General features: G+C 44.2%; 1 protein-coding gene across 1 annotated transcript; it reads left to right on the top strand.

Annotated features, from left to right (window-relative positions):
* The first annotated feature begins 16,448 nt into the window (after window positions 1-16,448).
* RNASE10 (ribonuclease A family member 10 (inactive)) lies at window positions 16,449-19,819 on the top strand. Its single transcript, XM_028119416.2, has 4 exons — window positions 16,449-16,471; window positions 17,484-17,584; window positions 19,040-19,042; window positions 19,167-19,819. Exon 4 carries the CDS (start codon window positions 19,172-19,174, stop codon window positions 19,817-19,819), a length of 648 nt encoding a protein of 215 aa, XP_027975217.1. The 5' UTR covers window positions 16,449-16,471; window positions 17,484-17,584; window positions 19,040-19,042; window positions 19,167-19,171.
* Window positions 19,820-20,803: the final 984 nt, after the last annotated feature.

Raw genomic sequence — 20,803 nt, 5'->3', positions numbered from 1 at the left:
CAATTAAAAGAAAAAGAGTGGAACAGTCTGGGTGGGTAATCAAGAATTTGTTTTTACAGCTGTGAAGTTTGAAAAGCCTAGACCTCCAGGTGGACATGAGGAGTATGCAGTTGGATAAATGAGTCTGGAATCAAAGAAAGATGTAAGCTAGACATATCAATTTGGAAGTCATTAGCATATAGACGGCATTAAAGCAAATGATCTGGATATCATATAGGGACAGAAATTAGGATGAGGGGAAGGATCCAGCAAAGGAGCTGAGAATGACCATTAGTGAGGTAGTAGGAAAAATCAGAAACAGGATTATCTTAGAGGGCAAGTGAAGAGAGTGGTCAAGGTCACTGCTTGAAAAGTAGTCTCAGTGCAGCAACAAGGATGACATCATGGTTGGAGGGGACATCAGAAAGAATGAGAGATGAGGAAGTAGAGACAACATGTACAAACCCTTTGAGAAATTTTGCAGTGTAGGGAAGTGGTTGGCTGGAGGAAGGATGTGGGGGTCAAGGCAAGGGGCTTAAAATTTTTAAAAAATCATTTTTTTTTTGATGATAGGAGACATCTTGAAATGGAAAGAATCCAATGGGCCTTGGGTATAATGAGGGAGGCGACAAGATGGGTTGTACTATTGTCTGGGAGTTAAATGGGACCTTTACTTGATTATTGATACAGTGCCTTATGACTTGCTACAGTTACACGACAGTACAGTTACAACTGGGTTGTGCAGTAGGGTCCCTTGATAGTGAAAGGAAAGGAGTCCACCCTGGGAGCTTGGCTTGACTTCATAGCTCTACATAAGAGGGCAGCAGAGAAGGTTCTGCAAGGTGGTCCTGCCAGGTAATGACTCTGTCACATAGTCTTCAAAGATACTCAAGGGAATGCAACCTGTCCTCCTCGGAACCTCAACACTCAAATCCAGTTTAGAGACCCCACAGTCTCCAGACTTTGGGACATACTTGAGAAAAATGTGGCCAGGCTTTGAGATGTGGAGGGAAGGAAGCAATTATAAAGTGAGAAACATGGTTTGACTGAGTGTGGAGGAATGGCCAGTAGAGAGGGAAGTTGTAGCTATTATGGTGAAGCATTTTTTTATAAATTGAGGCTGGACCATAGTTTTTATAAACAGCCCGATTCCCCTGGAGTAATCACTGCCACAATCATTCCAAAAGAAACGCTGATGCTGACGTCCAAAGTGTGTGGACAAATTTTAAGAAAAGAAAAAAAAAGCCAAGACCTAATCTATGGTGGGAGGAAGACACCCCAGCTATGACTGACCTTGAATGTGAATAACCACAGCATGTAACATGTACACAGGACCTTCCAGCCCACAAAAGATTTCACATTCTTTGTCTTTCTTCCTTTTGATATTTATAGGGACCATTAGTAAATATCACTGATGTTATTCTCATTTTCACTTTTCGGATGAAAAAAGAGAGGCTTAGAGAAAGGTCACCTGACTTTTCCACCATCACACAGCTAAGAAATGGCTAATCCAGGACTCAGATTCAGGACTTTCATCTCCGTACCTTTGCATCTACAGAGAGTGACTTGTGGGGGTTATTGTGTGGAAACACATCACATGTTTAGCTCAAATATGAAAGGTATGAAGGGACTTAAGCTTGATGGCAAATGGAGATGAAATGGGGCAGTGAGGAGCAGTCATCTGTCTGAATAGCGTTGTTGATACCGATGTAGAAGAATAAAATTTATTCTGTGCAGCTTTGGAGAGTTAAGACTAGAACAGAGAGATTCCACTCAGTTTGTGAGGACCTCCATTAAAAAGAAATTGTCGGGCGCCTGGGTGGCTTAGTCGTTAAGCGTCTGCCTTCGGCTCAGGTCATGATCCCAGAGTCCTGGAATCGAGCCCCACATCGGGCTCCCTGCTCTGCGGGAAGCCTGCTTCTCCCTCTCCCACTCCCCCCTGCTTGTGTTCCTGCTCTCGCTTGTCTCTCTCTGTCAAATAAATAAATAAAATCTTAAAAAAAAAAAAAATTGTCGAGGTGTATTCTTGAAGTGTTGAAGCAGGGGCTAGCAGACTATTTGACAAGGCTGCAGAGGGGAATCTTTGAGGTTACAACATCTAACATTCTATTCAAATGAAGTCTCTGGAAACATTTAGGGCTTGTTTGCAAAAAGCTTGAGTAACAGTAGTATGCTTTCCCAAAACTGCAGTTCCCTGAAAGGAAGATGGGATGTTACACTGTACCTTCATGCTGCAATAATTAGACATCACGCATGTCCATTTCTGCTTGACCTGCTCCCAATTGGGTTGGGAGCTGAGGAATTGGGAGGCTAGCTCAGGAAGAGGAGGGAGCTGTGACTGCTCCCAGACAAAAGTGGAAGCAATTCACTGCTCTGGGCAGGGAAGGGCAACTCTGTCTCAGCAACTGAGAAACCTTTGGCCGCACAGCAGAAGGAATTCACCAGGGGACTGACTCAGAGAGGATAGGTGGGGGAAGGGTTACACAGGAACATTGGGGATGGACTGGTTTATGTGTAGAAGCTTTGCACAGAGGAGCCGTCAGAGGAGAAAGAAGCTGTTTGTTCCAGGAGAGCAATTTAGTGTGGGCAGTCGTTTATGAGGAAAGTTTGTGTGGGAAGTCGCTTATGAGGAAAGTGTTTGTGGGGAAGAAGGTTATGGAGCTAGTGATATGCATGGGAGCACTAGTGAGAAACATGGTTTGTAGGGAGCTTGCTTGGCTGGGTCTGGGTTCGGGGCGGCCAGAGCAGGGGGTCTGGGGCAGTGAGAGGGGCCTCAGGGGCAGAAGGAAGAGTCCTTGCTGTGGCCTTTACAAATAGACAGTTCTGGGGCTCCTGGGTGGCTCAGTCGGTTGAGTGTGAGCTCTTTTTTTTTTTTTAAAGATTGTATTTATTTATTTGACAGAGAGACATAGCAAGAGAGGGAACACAAGCAGGGGGCACTGGGGGGGGGGGAGAAGGAGAAGCAGGCTTCCTGCCAAACAGAGAGCCTGAAGTGGGGCTCGATACAGGACCCTAGGACCATGACCTGAGCCGGAGGCAGACGCTTAATGACTGAGCCACCCAGGTGCCCCAAGTGTGAAGCTCTTGACCTCAGCTCAGGTCTTGATCATGGGGTCATGAGTTCAAGCCCTGTGTAAAAAACAACAACAACAGATACAGTTTTAAAATAAATTTATTTTATTTTTAATCTTTATTTTATTATTAATAATAAATTTTATAAAGATTTTATTTATTTATTTGAGAGAGAGAGACACACACAAGGGAGGGACAAGCAGACTTCGAACTGAGTGTGGAGCCCATTGCAGGGCTCAATCCCAGGACCCTGAGATCATGACCTGAGCTGAAATCAAAAGAGTCCGCCGCTCAACTGACCAAGCCACCCAGGTACCCCTAAAAATAAATTTTAAATAAAAATAAATAAAATAAAAATCTTACATGCTTACAAAAACCATACATATTAATGTAGAACAATTGGATAATATAAAGAACAACAAGAAAGAAAGAAAAAAAAAGAACCCTTCAGCCAAGATAGGTTTGGTATACTTAAAATGGATTTGATATATTTTTTGGAAATCTTAACAACTACTTTGTCCCTAACTTTTTACTTTGAAAACCTTCAAACCTTTAGAGAAGTCGAAAGAATAATGTGATGAAAACTAGTGTACCTTCCACTATCAATTGTTTTTTTTTTTTAAAGATTTTATTTATTTATTTGACAGAGAGAGACACAGTGAGAGAGGGAATACAAGCAGGGGGAGTGGTAGAGGGAGAAGCAGGCTTCCCGCCGAGCAGGGAGCCCTACCGGGCTCCATCCAGGACCCTGGGATCATGACCCGTGCCGAAGGCAGACGCCTAATGACTGAGCCACCCGGGCGCCCCTCAGTTGTTAGCATTATACCACATACACGCTTCTTTTTCTTTTCCTGAGCCATTTGAAAGTAAGTTGTTGTCAATATCACATCGGTTCACTTTTAAGTATGTCAGGCATGATTTTTTTTCTTTTCTTTTTAAAGATTCATTTATTTTTATTTATTTAAAAGATTTATTTATTTACTTGAAAGGAGAGAATGAGAGAGAGAGAGAGAGAGAGAGAGAGAGAGCACATGAGAGGGGAGAGGGTCAGAGGGAGAAGCAGACTCCCTGCTGAGCAGGGAGCCCGATGCGGGACTCGATCCCGGGACTCCAGGATCATGACCTGAGCCGAAGGCAGTCGCTTAACCAACTGAGCCACCCAGGCGCCCTCATTTATTTTTTAGAGAGAGCAAGAGCATGAGCAGGAGGGGCAAAGGGAAAGGGAGAGAGGATCTCAAGCCGACTCCACACTGAGCACGGAGCCTGATGCAGGACTCTATCCCAGGACCCTGAGATCATGACTTGAGCCGAAACCAAGAGTCTGACAACCAACTGAGCCACCCAGTGCCCCCATCAACACTGCATTTCTAAGAATAAGGACATTCTCCTACATAACACAGTATCTCACCTGAGAAGATCAGTATGAATTCAGGAAGGTCTGCATATGTCTTACTTATCAGTATGTCTTACTACAGATTCTGAATGTTTTCCCCTTTCTTATATCTCTCATCTTTCAAGACAGAACTTCAATCACTTACCTAGCCAGCTAAGCCAAAGCAACTAGATGCTGGGGAGGAAATAAAGAGACTCTCTAAGAGCATGGAAATCTGGAAACCTGCCACAAGGACATTGCTCAGGGTGCCTAGGTGGCTCAGTTGGTTAAGCAACTGCCTTCAGCTCAGGTCATGATCCCGGAGTCCCGGGATCGAGTCCCACGTCGGGTTCCCTGCTCGGCGGGGAGTCTGCTTCTCCCTCTGACCCTCTTCCCTCTCGTGCTCTCTATCTCTCATTCTCCCTCTCTCAAATCAATAAATAAAATCTTAAAAAAAAAAAAAGAAGGACACTGCTCAGAGGAGTCCAGGACACTTCTTTTCCCCCGAGCTCATTTTCCAGGCTGTGGGCTAGAGTTTTGCTTTGGGATCCTTCCCTCCCTTCCTCTCTACCTCACCAAACCTTACTATCTACTTGATCTGCACTAGATTCTGCACCAAGGTCTGCCAACCCAAGTGAACTTGGTCTCTAATCTCAAGAAAGTACAGAAAAGGCAGAGTTTCTCTCTGGTGAGTGGTTTCTGTCCTTGGCATTGTAAATTGCCATTTAAGAACATCATGCACATAAGACTGGCTTGTCTGCTGGTGACCTTACCAGGGTCTGCGGGCTTCACGTGGAAAAAGCCTCTGCTCCTTGAACCACCGATTGCCCCCCATCCGCCATCATCACGACCTGGCGAGGGCAACACAGACAATTTCATGAAGAAAACGCAAGCCCCTTTACTCTGAAATTTTGGCTTTGTCCTTTTCCCATGTTTTCTTTATGTAAGGAAAATATATCTGATTTGCAGATTGAGGGACCCTCCTGTTTCCTTGCTTGACCTAGGCTTTTTTTTTTTTTAAACTGTTGTTGGCAGTCCTTTCAAGATTGTTTTCCTACATGTAAGTTTATAAACATGGAGGTCTGTGAGCTAATTTTAACATTTCAGTAATCTTAATGAAAACCACAAGTTTGGGGCACCTGGGTGGCTCAGTCAGTTAAGTATCTGCCTTTGGTTCAGGTCATGATCCCAGGGTCCTGGGATCGAGCCCCTCCTCAGGGTCTCTGCTCAGCTGGGTCTGCTTCTCCCTCTCCTTCTGCCGCTCCCCCTGCCTGTGCTCTCTCTCTCAATCTCTGTCTGAAATAAATAAATAAAATTAAAAAAAAAAGAAGGACTACAACATAACTCATACTAAGTTTATTTGAATTGTATCAACCCATTGAGGCAACCCTGGTTATCTCCTTCTTATTAAAAACTCTTTGGTAAGTTTTTTTTTTTAATTAATACAATGGGAAAATTAAATTGTGGTGATTCCTAAGTATAATAGCAAAATCTCCTCAAAACTTAAAATTTTTGGTACCATCTGAGAGTTAGGTTAGGTCAGATCAGCATTTGGTAAATAGTAACCACCATTTGTAAAATCAAACTCCTAATCTACCCAAATTCCTAATCTATCAATGGGGGGCACTAAGAACCCACAGACTCCAGCTTTGGGGACCAAAATTCAGGCTTAGGCAAGTATAATGATTTTAGCATCCTCACAACTAAAGTTCAACCAATCAAACTGTATTCTGCCTCTTTCCTCTTAGCTAAATTTGAGTTGTGTTATCATTCATTGTAGATAGTTTTGTGGGCCGCCTTTAATTCTTTCTTGGAACAGGTAAAGTATAAACGGATACAAACTAACAAGCATGCAAATATATTTTTAAGTTTAAATTCAGTTAATTAACATATAATGTATTATTAGTTTCAGAGGTAGTTTAGTGAATCATCCGTCTTATATAACACCCAGTGCTCATTACATCACGTGCCCTCCTTAATGTCCAGTTACCCCATCCCCCCTCCCACCTCCCCTTCCCCCCATAACCCTCAATTTGTTCCCTGTAGTTAAGACTCTCATATGGTTTGCCTCCCTCTCTGATTTTGTCTTATTTTATTTTTCCCTCCCTTCCCCTATGATTCTCTGTTTTGTTTCTTAAATTCCACATGAGTTAAATCATATAATTGTCTTTCTCTGACTGATTTTGCTTAGCAAAATACCCTCTAGTTCCATCCACGTCATTGCAAATGGTAAGATTTCTTTTTTCTTTTTTTTTGGATGGTTGAGTAATACTGCTTACATATATACTTTAAGAAGGAGACTGGGGGTCCTTGGAGATCAGAAAGAGAAATTCTAGGCCTGGGTGGCTCAGTTGGTTAAGCGACTGCCTTTGGCTCAGGTCATGATCCTGGGGTCCTGGGATCGAGTCCCACATCGGGCTCCCTGCTCGGCGGAGGGGTCTGCTTCTCCTTCTGACCCTCTTCCCTCTCGTGCTCTCTGTCTCTCATTCTCTCTCTCTCAAATAAATAAATAAAATCTTTAAAAAAAAAAAGAAAGAGAAATTCTAAATTTTGGGAATTGCTTCTTTATCAGCCACCACGACTCAGGGATAAGATGCTGGCTGGGTGCTTAATTCAGAATCAGAAATGTTTCCTCATCCTCATGCTGGCCTGACTGAACCTCAGAACTACTCACCACCCCTGCTTACCAAGCAAACATCTCTTTGAGGTTTGGTCTCTTACGTCCTTGGTGATTTATTGTCCACTGTACATATTTTTCAGTGCAACTCTTGTTTATAGTTTTATTTTGGGAGTGGTTGGTATGAGTTAACCCTGCGAGTCAGAAAAACACCAGATGTACAGAAAAAGATCATGTGTGGGCCAGTGAGTTGAGTACAGGACCAGAGGGGCTCCGGAGTAATCCTTCCAACCCCGGAAGCCCTTCCTTGTGGCCATCGGGCCTTCCTGGTTGCCTTTGTTATCTCTTCTCTGTCTAAGCAAGAAAAATAAGGGCAACTTAATAAATGTAGCTTATAGGGACTCAAGAAGGCTAGAATAATAAAAAGTGTCCCTGGGATTAAAAGATTAGAAGCCACCGGTTTAGCTGGTATATCTTCTTTTGGTTTCAGGGACTTTTTGCCAATTGAATTAAATGCGGTTCCACTAAAACTTGTTTGACAACTACCTCAAGTTGAAATATCATATAATGACAATTGTTTGAAAGTTTGGTTCTTTCTCGGCAACGTTCACTCTTTCAGTATTTTTTTTTAAAGATTTTATTTATTTGACAGAGAAAGACACAGCAAGAGAGGGAATACAGGCAGAGGGAATGGGGGAGGGAGAAGCAGGCTTCCCACGGAGCAGGGAGCCCGATGCGGGGCCCGATGCGGGGCCCGATGCGGGGCTTGATGCGGGGCTCGATCCCAGGACCTCCAGATCACGACCTGAGCTGAAGGCAGACACTTAACCAACTGAGCCACCCAGGCGCCCCACTCGTTCAGTATTTTGTGGCCATTCTAAAAGAGGTCAAATACTGCCCCTGTCATTTACTGGTCTTTTGCTCCTAGGTATTTTACTGAAGTTTCCTAGAGCCTTGTTTCCACATTTATAAAATGGAGATAGAGTATCAGTTACCTCACAGTGCTAGATGAGATCTTGTAAACAGAGCCGCTTAACACAATTCCCTGGCACTTAATCAGCACTTTATAAATGCTAGCTACTATTTTTTTTCACTCCCAGAGACAATGCATTTTGTTAACAGGGAATCACACTAAGTTGATATTGACTACAAACCCAGTTAAATGTGTCAAGCTTTTGGGGGGTAATTTCATTAAAAAAAAAAAAAAGGAAAGAAGATGAATGTTAAAGAAATGTATCTCACACAGTCAAATCTTCCATAGTATGACCAGCTAGTAGGAGAGAATTTTTGGGGGTGTAATGGAAACAAACCTTAAGAGTCATGTGTCCTGAGGTGACTTTTATCTTGTGTTGATCCATAGCACTGGCTCCACATGCAGCCATGCTGCCCTGAAGATGATCTGAAGGAGAATTTGTAGTGAACGTAAGAGAAAAATGTCCATTTTTTTGTTCAGCTTCCTCTCTCCCAGGGCCAGGCTGACTACGTTGGATCCTGATTTCCTTCAGTGTCACAGTGAGGGCAGGGAATGACAAGTAGAGGGCACAGTACTTCCCACTTTCCTGGTGTCACTCCTCTGGTCTCTGGCATTGATTTCACCCACATACATACACCCCTCTCCTGCCCCCTCCTCAGCCCCGAGAGCATTCCATTCCCATTCTACTCTTGGCAGTATCCGGCTGGCAGGGCTCAGCCAAAGTCCAGTGTGTGGGGTGAGGTTTGCCAGCTTTCAGTGCTGAAACAGTGCCACTTGAGCACCGCCCTCCCTATACTCACTCTTTCCCAAAACCTCTGGTGTTTTGCAAATCTCTCAGAAGTGAACAGTCAGAAGAGGAAAGCAAAAGTGGGTCAGGGAATGGTTTGAATTACTGGACGCAAAAATCCAAAAACCAAACCAAAAAACTGCCTGTCCTCACTCATCCCTCATTTCCATTTCTCACCGAATCCTTGGGCTTCCTTTTTGTAATTTTCTTCCCCTTCAAGGCGATTTTAAAAATCTTTTTATTATGGAAAACTTCAAACGTGCACCGAAGTGGAGAGAAGAGTATAATTAACCCCCAAGTGCCCAGCACACGCAACTCAACAATAATCAACATTTTGCCCATCTTGTTTCATCTCTCCTCCCTATTTTTTATCTTTATTTATGTGTTCATTTATTCCTAAAGTGTTTTTTTAAGATTTTATTTATTTTTTATTTGAGAGAGAGAATGAGAGAGAGAGAGAGAGAGAGCACATGAGAGTGGGGAGGGTCAGAGGGAGAAGCAGACTCCCTGCTGAGCAGGGAGCCCGATGCAGGGACTCAATCCCAGGACTCCCGGATCCTGACCTGAGCTGAAGGCAGTCGCTTAACCAACTGAGCCACCCAGGCGCCCCCTAGAGCATTTTTGAAGCTAATTTATTTTTAATGGATTCTCCCCCTCCCCCGAGTTGAAGCTGGGAGTTGAGCAGAGGAGACCAAGCCTGGTGAGCTCAACCCCTCACCCTGCCTCCCCAGCCCCCCATCACTGCCTTGAGGGTAGAATCAGGCACAAATACAATTTCATAACCTGATTTTTATTCTTCTAGTAAATAATGGTGCCCATCTTCTTTATGTCAGACACTGTACTAGGCACTGACGATAAGAGAGAGAGGATAAGAAACTCTCAGTTTGGTGAGAAAAAAAGTAAGAGGCGGGGCGCCTCGGTGGCTCAGTCGTTAGGCGTCTGCCTTCAGCTCAGGTCATGATCCCAGGGTCCTGGGATCGAGCCCCGCATCGGGCTCCCTGCTCCGCGGGAAGCCTGCTTCTCCCTCTCCCACTCCCCCTGCTTGTGTTCCCTCTCTCTCTGTGTCTCTCTCTGTCAAATAAATAAGTAAAATCTTAAAAAAAAGGGGGGGCGTCTGGGTGGTCAGTTGGTTAAGCAAGTGCCTTCGGCATCAGGTCATGATCTTGGAGTCCCGGGATCGATCGAGTCCCGCATCGGGCTTCCTGCTCAGCGGGGAGTCTGCTTCTCCCTCCGACCCTCTTCCCTCTCGCGCTTTCTATCTCTCATTCTCTCTCTCTTTCAAATAAATAAATAAAATCTTTTAAAAAAAGGTAAGAGGCAATACTGTTGGTTTGGCCTGATTATTTATACACTTGCAGCAAGAGTGTTCATTTGACCACATAGGCCTTCTTAATCTGCTTTGTAAATCTAGAGCCATGTATTATTGACAAGGCCACAAAATTTACTTCTTTCCAGAAATTTCCTTCAGGAATCTCAGATTGGACTTTTAAAAGCCTCTATTATTCACTATGTTGGGTTTAGAAAAACCAAGCCCAAGAAACTCTTTCCTCTAGGTTTCACCCATTGTACCTATAAATTTGGGTGAATTGCTTTCTTCTCAAGGTCCCCACAATTTCCTAACGTTCCTGGCCTGCCAAGCAGTGAGCTTCCTCACCTACCGCAAAACTGGGACCCTGTAAAAAGGTCCTGCTCAAGTTTTCCTGAGAGGACTTTGTAGACATTAGTTCATCATATTGGATTAAACAAGCATCATTCTCAAAAACGACTTCTGGGCAAGGCCTTGGTTGCATAACTGATTTTTCCATTATATCCTGGTAAAAAGGAGGACAAATTCTTATTGAACTTATGCAAATAACTACCATGAAAAGTAAGGAGCCTTGGTAAGTTTCTGAATTCTTGGTGATGGTGTGTGAGACATCATTTAAGAATGTTTATTTCAGGGATGCTTGGGTGGCTCAGTCGTTAAGCATCTGCCTTCAGCTCGGGTCGTGGTCCCAGGGTCTTGGGATCGAGTCCCGCATCGGGCTCCCTGCTCCTTGGGAGCCTGCTTCTCCCTCTGCTTCTCTCTCTCTCTGTCTCTCATGAATAAATAAATAAAATCTTTACAAAATAAATAAATAAAAATAAAAAATAAAAAATATTTATTTCAGTTTAAAAAAGCAGAATCTAGGGTGCCTGGGTGGCTCAGTAACTGCCTTCGGCTCAGGTCATGATCCCGGAGTCCCAGTCCCAGGATCGAGTCCCACATGGACTTCCTGCTTGGTGGGGAGTCTGCTTCTCCCTCTGACCCCAACCCCTCTTGTGCTCTTTCTCTCTCAAATAAATAAAGAAAATCTTAAAGAAAAAAAAAGCAGAATCTAGTAATTTGTTATGGGTTACAGAGAGTTTAAGAAGAATGAAAAAAGCCTTATTTAGATATTCAGAATAAAACATTAAAAGAACATCAGCATTGAAGTAGAGCATTAAAACAATATTCCAAACAAATAGCTGCAAATTTTCCTTCTCAGTTCCTTCAGTCCCATACAACTAATTCTTGTTCTGAAGGATCTTGAGTAAGCAGTCCCATGAAGCTATCTGCTTATTGACTAAGAAGAGTTCTGGAAATCTTGGCTCAGTCCACTGGTTTAGTACAAAAGTTGTCTAAGTGATGTTAACTCAAAAACCTGTCCTTAAGAATCTATGCTTTAAAGTGTCAATAGCTTGAAGTATCTGGTACAGTCCTTTCTCGAGGCTCTGACACAGTCCTTTATTCAAGACACAAATTCTAGTCAGTAGTTTATAGTGGAGCCTTCAGGCCAGCAATAAACAAAAACTATCCATAGGTGACAGAGCCTTAAAGTGCCTGTGGTTAGTTTATATCTGATAATTTTCAGATGTGAAAAAGTATGAAGGTTCATAATAAGAATAATGCAACTCACAAGGAAATTTGGTTGTTTCTTTGGTATGTAAACCGTAATAAAGCCATTTCAAAAAATTTTTTACACAGTATGTCTTTAAAGATAATTAAGTCTAGGGGCACCTGGGTGGCTCAGTTGGTTAAGCATCTGCTTTTGTCTGCTTCTCCCTCTGCCCCTCCCCCTGCTCATGCTTGGTCTCTCTCTCTCTCTCTGAAATAAATGAATAAAATCTTTTTTAAAAAAAGATAACTAAGTCTATTTCAAATAAGTCAGTGCGTGTTACTTGTGCTGATTGATAAAAATGGATGAACATAATTTTTATAGAAAATGCAACCCAGGGCACCTGGGTGGCTCAGTTGGTTGGGCGACTGACTTCGTCTCGGGTCATCCTCCCAGGGTCCTGGGATCCAGTCCCGCTTCAGGCTTCCCTTTCTCTGCGGGGAGCCTGCTTCTCCCTCTCCCTGCCGCTCCTCCTGCTTGTGCTCTCTCTCTGTCAAATAAATAGAATCTTAAAAAAAAAAAGAAAGAAAAAGAAAATGCAACCCAGAATGTTGGTGAGCTGGCATCTTTCTTAGCAGATGAGTAGGATTTAGATGTGAGTTGGGGGAGTTCATTCTGTAGACTCTGTTGGTTCTGGAAGTTCCTGTTGCACCAGAGTGGGGTGGTTGTGGTCTGTTTTATTGATCATATGTTATTAGCAAAACTCCTCCAACATTACAGAAGGTGCCAAAACCACTCAGTTAGAAAGAACAAGATGTAGTGCTCTAACTCCCCCAGAGGGTCATCTACCAAATGGAACCAGGCCTAGACAGGGCCTACACAAGACAAGCCAAACTAGGGGGACTGCCGCAATTAGAGGGGACAAAAAGAGTATAAGAATGAAGGACCTAGGGATGCCTGGGTGGCTCAGGAGGTTAAGCGTCTGCCTTCGGCTTGGGTCATGATCCCGGGGTCCTGGGATCGAGTCCCACGTTGGGCTCTTTGCTCAGCAGGAAGTCTGCTTCTCCCTCTGCCTACTGGTCCCCCTGCTTGTGCTCACTCTCTCCCTCTCTCTCCTCTCTCTCTCTGACAAATAAATAAAAATCTAAAAAAAAAAAAAGATCTGGCAGAGGTTAGAAGGGTTGAGTTCTATGGGTTGTGACCAGGTTTATATGAGTTCATTTTATAAATGTGAATTGTCAGGATTCTTAATAAGAACTGAAAATGTCCATCTTATATGAGATAGATATTTATAAGATTGTTTGGGGCATCAGTGGTAATCAGTTGTTCTCTAGATCCAAGAGAAAATGACCTCAACTGGAACAGACCATCAGGGGCAAGACAGATGGGATAAAAGAAGGAATGATCATCGGTGGGAGCCCACAGATCAGCCTCCTGCTCCCATTCTGCTGCCTGAGGCAAGTCACTTAACATCTTAAGGCCTCAAGTTTACTGTAAAACAAGAGAACTAATTTTAGCTCCTTTTACTTGTTGGGGAAGTTGTAAGGGTCATATAAGGTCATTTAGGTGAAAGTGAACTAAAACGCAAAGCCATCTATTTAGGTCCCCAGAAAGCCTAAATACCAGCATTGTATGAATTGGAAGGAAAGGCATCTCCCCTGGGTGAAGTCAGCTCTGTGCCAGTTTGCGTACTTTGTTGCGCAGACTGCGGTTAGGTTTCAGTCTCTACGCACCCCCGTGGCTGGCCACCCTCAAGCAGCGCATAACCTCAGAACGGTTTCTGTACGGAAAATGTCACTGCATGATATCACAAGGAAGCGTTCACTAGCAAGATGCTTGCAGCTTCTCCTCCATAGCGAGGTCCCTTTGCATTTGGTGGGTCCGGCTAAACCGACGCTAGGCTCTGCACACCATTGAGCACTCTGCAGTCCTAACAAAGGTCATCAGCCTTTCCACATGGGGTCATCTCAAATAACATGTCCATCTCTGAAAAATGCCTCCCGACCCCATTGCCCCCACCCAGAACCTTGGTGCATCTCGTGGGCCTGTGCGCGCCGAAAACCCTGGGGGCAAAAGCCAATGGCTTCTTTGGGACACACAGCTGAGTTGAATTCCTTATTAGTGAAACGTTGTTGCCTTTCCCTTCTTTTGTTCTCATGTCTCTCATCCTAAGAAACTCCTCATAGCTTGGAGAGCATCCAGCCCGAGGCCGAACTGGGTGCACACCCACCCAGTCCTCTGTCACTGGGCAGAAGCAGCTACCACCGCAGAGTGAGGGAAGGGCTCCCGCGTGCGCAGCGGAGAAACACCACTGACCGTTACTAATTCTTGCAGAACCCGTGCTTCTCAACCATGTCACCACATCCAGGCTTTCATAGCAAATACCTTGTATGTCCCTTTCACTACCCTGAAGTGTGATTCACAGATGCAATTACACGTGTTCACACCTACACCCAGGCAGTTCGTCTCCGGAGTCTGAGCACTCAACCATCGTTGCTCCAACAGTTCTTGCCTTTCACTCTTGCATTATTGGTTTTCTTCTCTGCTTCGTCTTTATCATCAATAAACAAGCTGATGTTGTCTTTTCTTAAAAACAAACAAAACAAAGTAGAAAACCAATCTTCTCTATACTCCTTCAGTCTCATACTTGAGATACCTGGTCATATACTGATGTCTCCCAAATTTGTATCGCCAGCTCAGACTCGTCGGCTGTACAGACTCCTATATTCACTATATTTAACTACCATCTGACATCTCAACTTGTAATTTTAATAGACATGTTGAATTTAACATCCACACAGGCCTGAGTGGGGTGGCAGAAGACCGCAGGGTATATATCAAGTGTCAATCACCATCCAGATGAGGAACTTGTGTGTGCGTGCATGTGTTTCTCCATACTGTTAGGTAAGACGTCTATCATGAGCCTTAACACTTCAAATAAGTTTTTATTTTGCAAAAATTTTTGGTTCATAGAAAGTTGCTGAAATAAAACACAGAGATCTAATGTACCCTTCACCTGTTTCCTCTAGCGTTTACATCTTATGCATTAGCATGATGTGTAAAATTGACATTAGCATAATGTATGTGTGTGTGTAGTTCTGTGTCTTTTTATTTTATATGTGGATTCGTGCAATCTCCACTGCAATCAAGATAGAGAACCATTTCATCACCACAAAGATTACCCTTGTCGGGGCACCTGGCTGCCTCAGTCGGTAGAACACGCGACTCTTGATCTCAGGTCATGAGTTTGACCCCCCATGTTAGGCATGGAGATTACTTTAAAAAAACCTACAAAAGGATCTCTCTTGTGGTACCTCCTTAGAGTCACATCTGTGTCCTTATCCCCACCCTTCGAACCTCTGACAAACGCTCTTCTCCATATTGTATGGGTGTCATCTAAATGGAGTCATATGGTACATGACCATTTGATATTATTATTTCTTTCACTCAGCATAATGCCTTTGAGACCCATCCAGGTTGTTATGAGTAACAGTAGTCCATCCCTCTTTATTGTTGAGTAGGATTCCATGGTGTGCATGTACTGCAGTTTGTTTAGCCCCACAGCCAGTGGAGGATATTTGGGCTGTTTCTAGTTTGGGCTAATAATACTGCTGTCAACATTCGTGTACAAGTTTTTGTGTGGACATATGTTTTCATTTCTCTGGGATAAATACCCAGGAGTGTGATTGCTGAGTTGTATGATAAGCATGTAGTTAGTATTTAAAATATCTGCCAAACTGTTTCCCAGGGTAATAGTTCCATTTATATTCCCATCAGCAATGCATGAGAGATCCGGTTTTTCTGCATCCTTGCCAGTGTTTTGTATTATCACTATTTTTTTTGTCATTATAGCTATTCTAATAGATGTGTAGCTGTGTCTTTCCACTGCAGGTCCCTGGACTTCTTTCTCTGCAATCCTGTCCTCCCTGGTATTCTGCCCCATGAACTCTAGTTGTCTGGTCCTCCTTGGACTCGCAGTTCCATCGCCTCATCTCAGGGAGACTGAAAGACTCTGCCTGCATCCCCGTCTCTGTGCCACCTGGCCTAGAAACTGTCCCCAGGGAGTAAGCTGGGCGAGTAGGCTCATCCCACTTGTTTCCCCTCTTTCAGTGATCGCTGGACTTCATTGCCTTTGTCCAATGTGTTGAAAATCTATTGTTTCATATAATTTGTTCATTTTTCCAGGAGTTTTAGGCAAAACCCAATCACTGTTCCTCCATCCTGACTACAAGTGGAAGTCCATATTTTTTAAGTCCATATTTGATTTTATTTAGTTTTCATTTATTTTTAAAAGATTTTATTTATTTGAGAGAGAGAGTGAGAGTGCACGCACCAGTGGGGGTGGGAGGGGCAGAGTGAGAGGGAGAAGCAGGGTCCCGGTGAGCAGGGACTCCGGGATCGTGACCTGAGCTGAAGGCAGACACCCAACCATCTGAGCCACCCCATTTTTTTTTAAAGATTTTATTTATTTATTTGAGAGAGAGAATGAGAGAGAGAGAGCATGAGAAGGGGGAGGGTCAGAGGGAGAAGCAGACTCCCTGCTGAGCAGGGAGCCCGATGCAGGACTCGATCCCGGGACTCCAGGATCATGACCTGAGCCGAAGGCAGTCGCTTAACCAACTGAGCCACCCAGGTGCCCTGAGCCACCCCATTTTTTATAAAGATTTTATTTATTTATTTGGGAGAAAGAGAGAGAGTGGGAGAGAGAGTGAGCATGAGGGGTGGGGGTGGCTTAGCAGAGTATTCTTTATGCCCTCTTCATGTTGCCATTAGACCTCACCAGAACGAATGGGCAGAATGGACACCAAAGAGGGATAGCACAGGCAAATAGACAGTGAAATGTAATAAATGCCTAGTGTAAAGTAAATGCTCAGTATTGGTTAGTTGTCGTTATTATAATTGCTGTAAATTATCAACATCAGCACTGCAAAAGGTCAGCCAGGTGGACCCTGCCAATCACAGAGGCAGCTCCCAGACCACCATTTGAAAACTCCTGCCTGAATGACAAAGCAAAACATCCTCCTAAAGAGCCTTGTTTATAACCAGAAAGAGTTTTTATAGTGCCTTAATAAACTCCACAGTGCTTTAAAAAATCTCTCATGCTGTCACTTTTAGCTAAAGAAGTGAATAGAATCAACATTGTTACCCTCCTGGATTTGCTCACCCAGACTACAGGGACCGATAGTGATGGTGCTGCTTTGGATATGGTCTTATCTAGGGCTAGATTATCAGGTTTGCAAAATCTGGATGTTCTGATGGGAATGTGCTTATTGGTTGGGTTGGAAAGAGGGAAGAAGGGAGTGGAGGGCAGGGCTAGGCTTCATAGGTTAAGGTTTGTGCAAATTTATGATTGCCTCAAATATTCCAGTGTTCAAATTAAGTCATGATCCAAGTCTAAAATGTAAAAAGCAAAATAACCATGTTGGAATATGGTTATTAAATGGTTATAAGATAACCAAATAAAGGCTAAAGATCTTGACGTGCTAGAAACGACAGGGAAAGGTTAAAGGATGTACATGTGGAGAATATTAAACAATGACTTGATTTGAGCTTCCTGGCAAGATCAGGCTGCGATAAAGCTCAGGACGGTGGGCGTAACCCAGGAGTGAGACAATTGGCAAGATGGAACCGTCTGCAGTTTCCCAGGCTGGAGTCATTTCCTGCCTTGGATGTCTGGGTCTGTCTCAATGTCCAAGTAGCCTTACTTCAAAGTGTTTGTGGGAGCAAAGAGAATTGAGTGAGTGTTTATTCAGTGCTGGTGGGAGGAATGGAAGGAGGGTGGGCTTAGGAATTAAGTCTGGATTTAAAAGCACATGGACCAGCAGGAGCTAGCCATTTTTCTACAGACCAGCATCCAGGGCACTTTTAAGAAAGAAGGAAACCCTGGGAGGGAAGAGCTTGGGGAACAAGAGAACACAAAAGTCTCTGAAGCTACTTAGGTGTGGAGGTAAGTCCCAGTAGTGTTGAGTGCCCCTGGGAACAATATGGGAAGTTCTTTCTCTTTAGAAAAATTTTTTAAATATTGAAATATTTTAAACTTTAAAGAAAAGTTACAATACTACAAAGAACTCCTGAATACCCTCTATCCAGATACATAATTAAAAAAAATTTTCCCCCCACATTAAAAAAATCATTTTCTGTCTCTGTAAACACATGTATACACATACATATAATCTATATTTTGAACCATTTGAGGGTAGGTTGCCCACAGCATGCCCTTTGTTCCTTAGTATTTCAGGGTTCATTTTTTTAAGAATGAAGATATTCTCTTAAATAATCACAGTATAATTTAAAAATTCAGTATATCAAACATTGATATAATCCTCCTATCTACTCCACAGACTATCCTAATTTTACCAATTGTCTCAATGTTTTGTTTTGTTTTGTTTTAAATTTTATTTATTTATTTGACAAAGACAGACACAGCCAGAGAGGGAACACAAGCAGGGGGAGCGGGAGAGGGAGGAGCAGGCCTCCCGCGGAGCAGGGAGCCCGATGCGGGGCTTGATCCCAGGACCCTGGAACCATGACCTGAGCCGAAGGCAGACGCTTAGCGACTGAGCCACCCAGGCGCCCCTGTCTCAATGTTCTTTACAGCAAATTTTTTTTTTTTTTCTGATAGGGAAGTTCTCTCTTTGATAGGGGGATGAAACTGGCCTCACAGGACAAAGACACATGTTTTTCCTCTCAGCACTCATTGGGATCTTTATTAGCAGGGGAACCCCAGCAGGTCAGTTTTGGGGGCTTTTTTCTTTTTTTTTTTGGTTTCATTCTTATGCCATTTCTTCCCTGAGAGTACAAGACTAATCATCAGGAAATACCCAAGTGCTAAGAGATCTTTAGTAGTAGAAGGTTCTGGCATGACATGATGTAGTTTTAATAGGGGCCTGAGATGTGAAATTGGGCATCGCCTCCCCCCCCTCAAAGCACCACCTGTCCCTACAATGTAGCCTCAGCTTAGGAGTAAGAATGGACCAAAGTGCTTTTTCTATTCCTTTTTATCTTTTGAGGGGAAGGACGGGTAGCAAGGACAGTAATAGACACTGGAATGAGGAAAAATTAACTTGGGATAAAAATAGAGAGATGGTGTCCTATGGCAATTCTAGTCCTTTACCGAGAATAAGGCTTTCTATAAGAATTTCTCTCAAGGAAAGTATGCCACTGTACTTGCTTGTCTTTTCAACCATTCTCTTGGGTTATTTGGAACTAATTTTTGTGTAGGAGCCATTTGATGTCACCTTTCCCTACTGATTCCCCGTATGCGAACCAATTTCAGAACTGCTTCTCCTGGTCATCTTCCTGTCGTGCAAGATCATACGTTATTATACAGCAACAGGAATGTTGTGGGGAGGGACCAGAGAAATGGGAAAAGAACAAGAAAGAATCTCTGCCTTGAGGGGAGGGGGTAATGCGGAGAAGGGAGAGGAGACCCCAAAGACTATGGTGTCAGTATTTAGGGAGTCTAGGGTCCCTCCTGGAGCCTAGTTTCATCTCAAAGTCCGTCCTTCTGTTTCCCTTTGGCCCTCCAGGAAAAATGAAGCTGACTCTGGTGCAGATCTTCTTTATGATGTTGCTGCTCCTACTGGGCCTGGGGCTGGGCCTGGGGCTGGGGCTTCAGATGGCTGCAGCAGTCCTGGAGGAGAGTGAGCAGTCCCTGAGTGAGCTGTGGTCCAGTGACTCAGAGGACAAGACCAAGGCCACGAAAGGAGAGGGCAGCCGAACTACAGAAACCTTGCTGCTTAGCAACAAAGGAGTGGTGCAACCAGGCTGGGCCGAAGACACCGTCCTCGGGGAAGACGAAGTTCAGGGAAGCAAGATGCTCAGAGCTGAGCCTCTCCTTCAGAGCCACAAAGACTACCTTAGGTCTGACCTGATGGCCAGGGAATGCAACAGCCTGATGGTACAGAAGCTGAAGGAGCACAACCGCACGTGCATAAACCAGTACACATTCATCCACGAGGATCTGGATACGGTCAAAGCTGTCTGTAACAGTCCCGTGGTTGCCTGTGAGCTCAAGGGGGGCAAATGCCACAGAAGCTCCCGGCCTTTCGATTTGACACTCTGCAGGCTGTCCAAACCAGGCCAGGTCACTCCTCACTGCAATTACCTCACTTTCATTTTTGAAAAGTATATCATTATATCTTGTAATGACATGAAGGTCCAGATAATGTCTGGACAATGAAACGACTTATCTTCTTCTTCCTCTTCATCTTTCTCCTCTTTCCCTTCCTTCCTACTTCTTCTTTCTCATACTGTTTTCCTCATCCTGGGTGTTTGGCACAGAAAGGTTCTGGGAAGAGAGGCTGGCCTACTCTGGATCATTCTCCCCTGGGAACACAGTTCTTCTTTGCCCTGGGTTTCACCCAACTTGCATTTCGTTCCTGGGATTTGAGGTGGCAGAATAGGGTAATGCTCTGTAGTGTCCCTGGGTCTTCCGTCTCTCCTGCCCTGGAGAGAGATAAATGAAGAACTGCCCTAGTCTCTGTGGTGACTTTGGTCATCAGCTTGTTCCCCGGTCTCTTGGCCTTTGGGTGTGGACTGTAAGAGGTTAATGCATCCTAGACCCATGTCCTTTACTGCTCTTCATGAGCCTCTAGGGCCATCACAGGAGCCTCTGGGGCTTTCCACATGGCCCCTCTGTGCTGCAGATGCAAATGAGTGACTCTAGCCATGACTGCACCTGCTGAACCATGTGGATCAGGTTTCTTTTCTTGAGTCCCTCAAAAGAGAGGACTAGTCTGAGGGCTCTGCTGGGAAGGTGCTGTGGTGGTGCAGACTAAGCTAGAACATGTGATGCGGCAAGGACAGCACTCTTTTGTTTGACCCTCCTCAACCCTTTTCTCTCTCCTCCCAACTTTTGCTACCTGCCTCTTTGTTTTGCTTCTTTTTCCATCTCTTTGTTTTCTTTTCTTTTGCATTCCCCCTCCCCCAGCTGACGCCCGCCCTTCTCTGTTTTCCTTTTCCTCTTCTTTTTGGGCTCTCCCTCTCCTTTCTCCGAATCCCTTTAGAAATTCATTCAGCCACTTAGGTGTCAGACTCTAGATTTCAGCTTGGGTTGTGATCTCAGGGTAGTGGGATCGAGGATCTCCTCCCAGCTCTGCCCTCAGGGGGGAGTCTTTTCTCTCCCTCTGCCCCCACCCCTGCTTGCAAGCACACACTCTCTCAA

This window comes from Eumetopias jubatus, unplaced genomic scaffold (assembly GCF_037043125.1).
Source record: "Eumetopias jubatus isolate StellerSeaLion01/CBP00866 unplaced genomic scaffold, mEumJub1_p1.0 scaffold_7, whole genome shotgun sequence".
Classification (NCBI taxonomy): Eukaryota; Metazoa; Chordata; class Mammalia; order Carnivora; family Otariidae; genus Eumetopias; species Eumetopias jubatus.
Note: the sequence above shows the minus strand (reverse complement) of the source record. Positions and strands in the feature narration are given on the sequence as shown.

Bases quoted from the DNA above. Each gene is read 5' to 3' on its own strand.
- RNASE10 (XM_028119416.2), top strand. From the start codon at position 19,172: ATGAAGCTGACTCTGGTGCAGATCTTCTTTATGATGTTGCTGCTCCTA.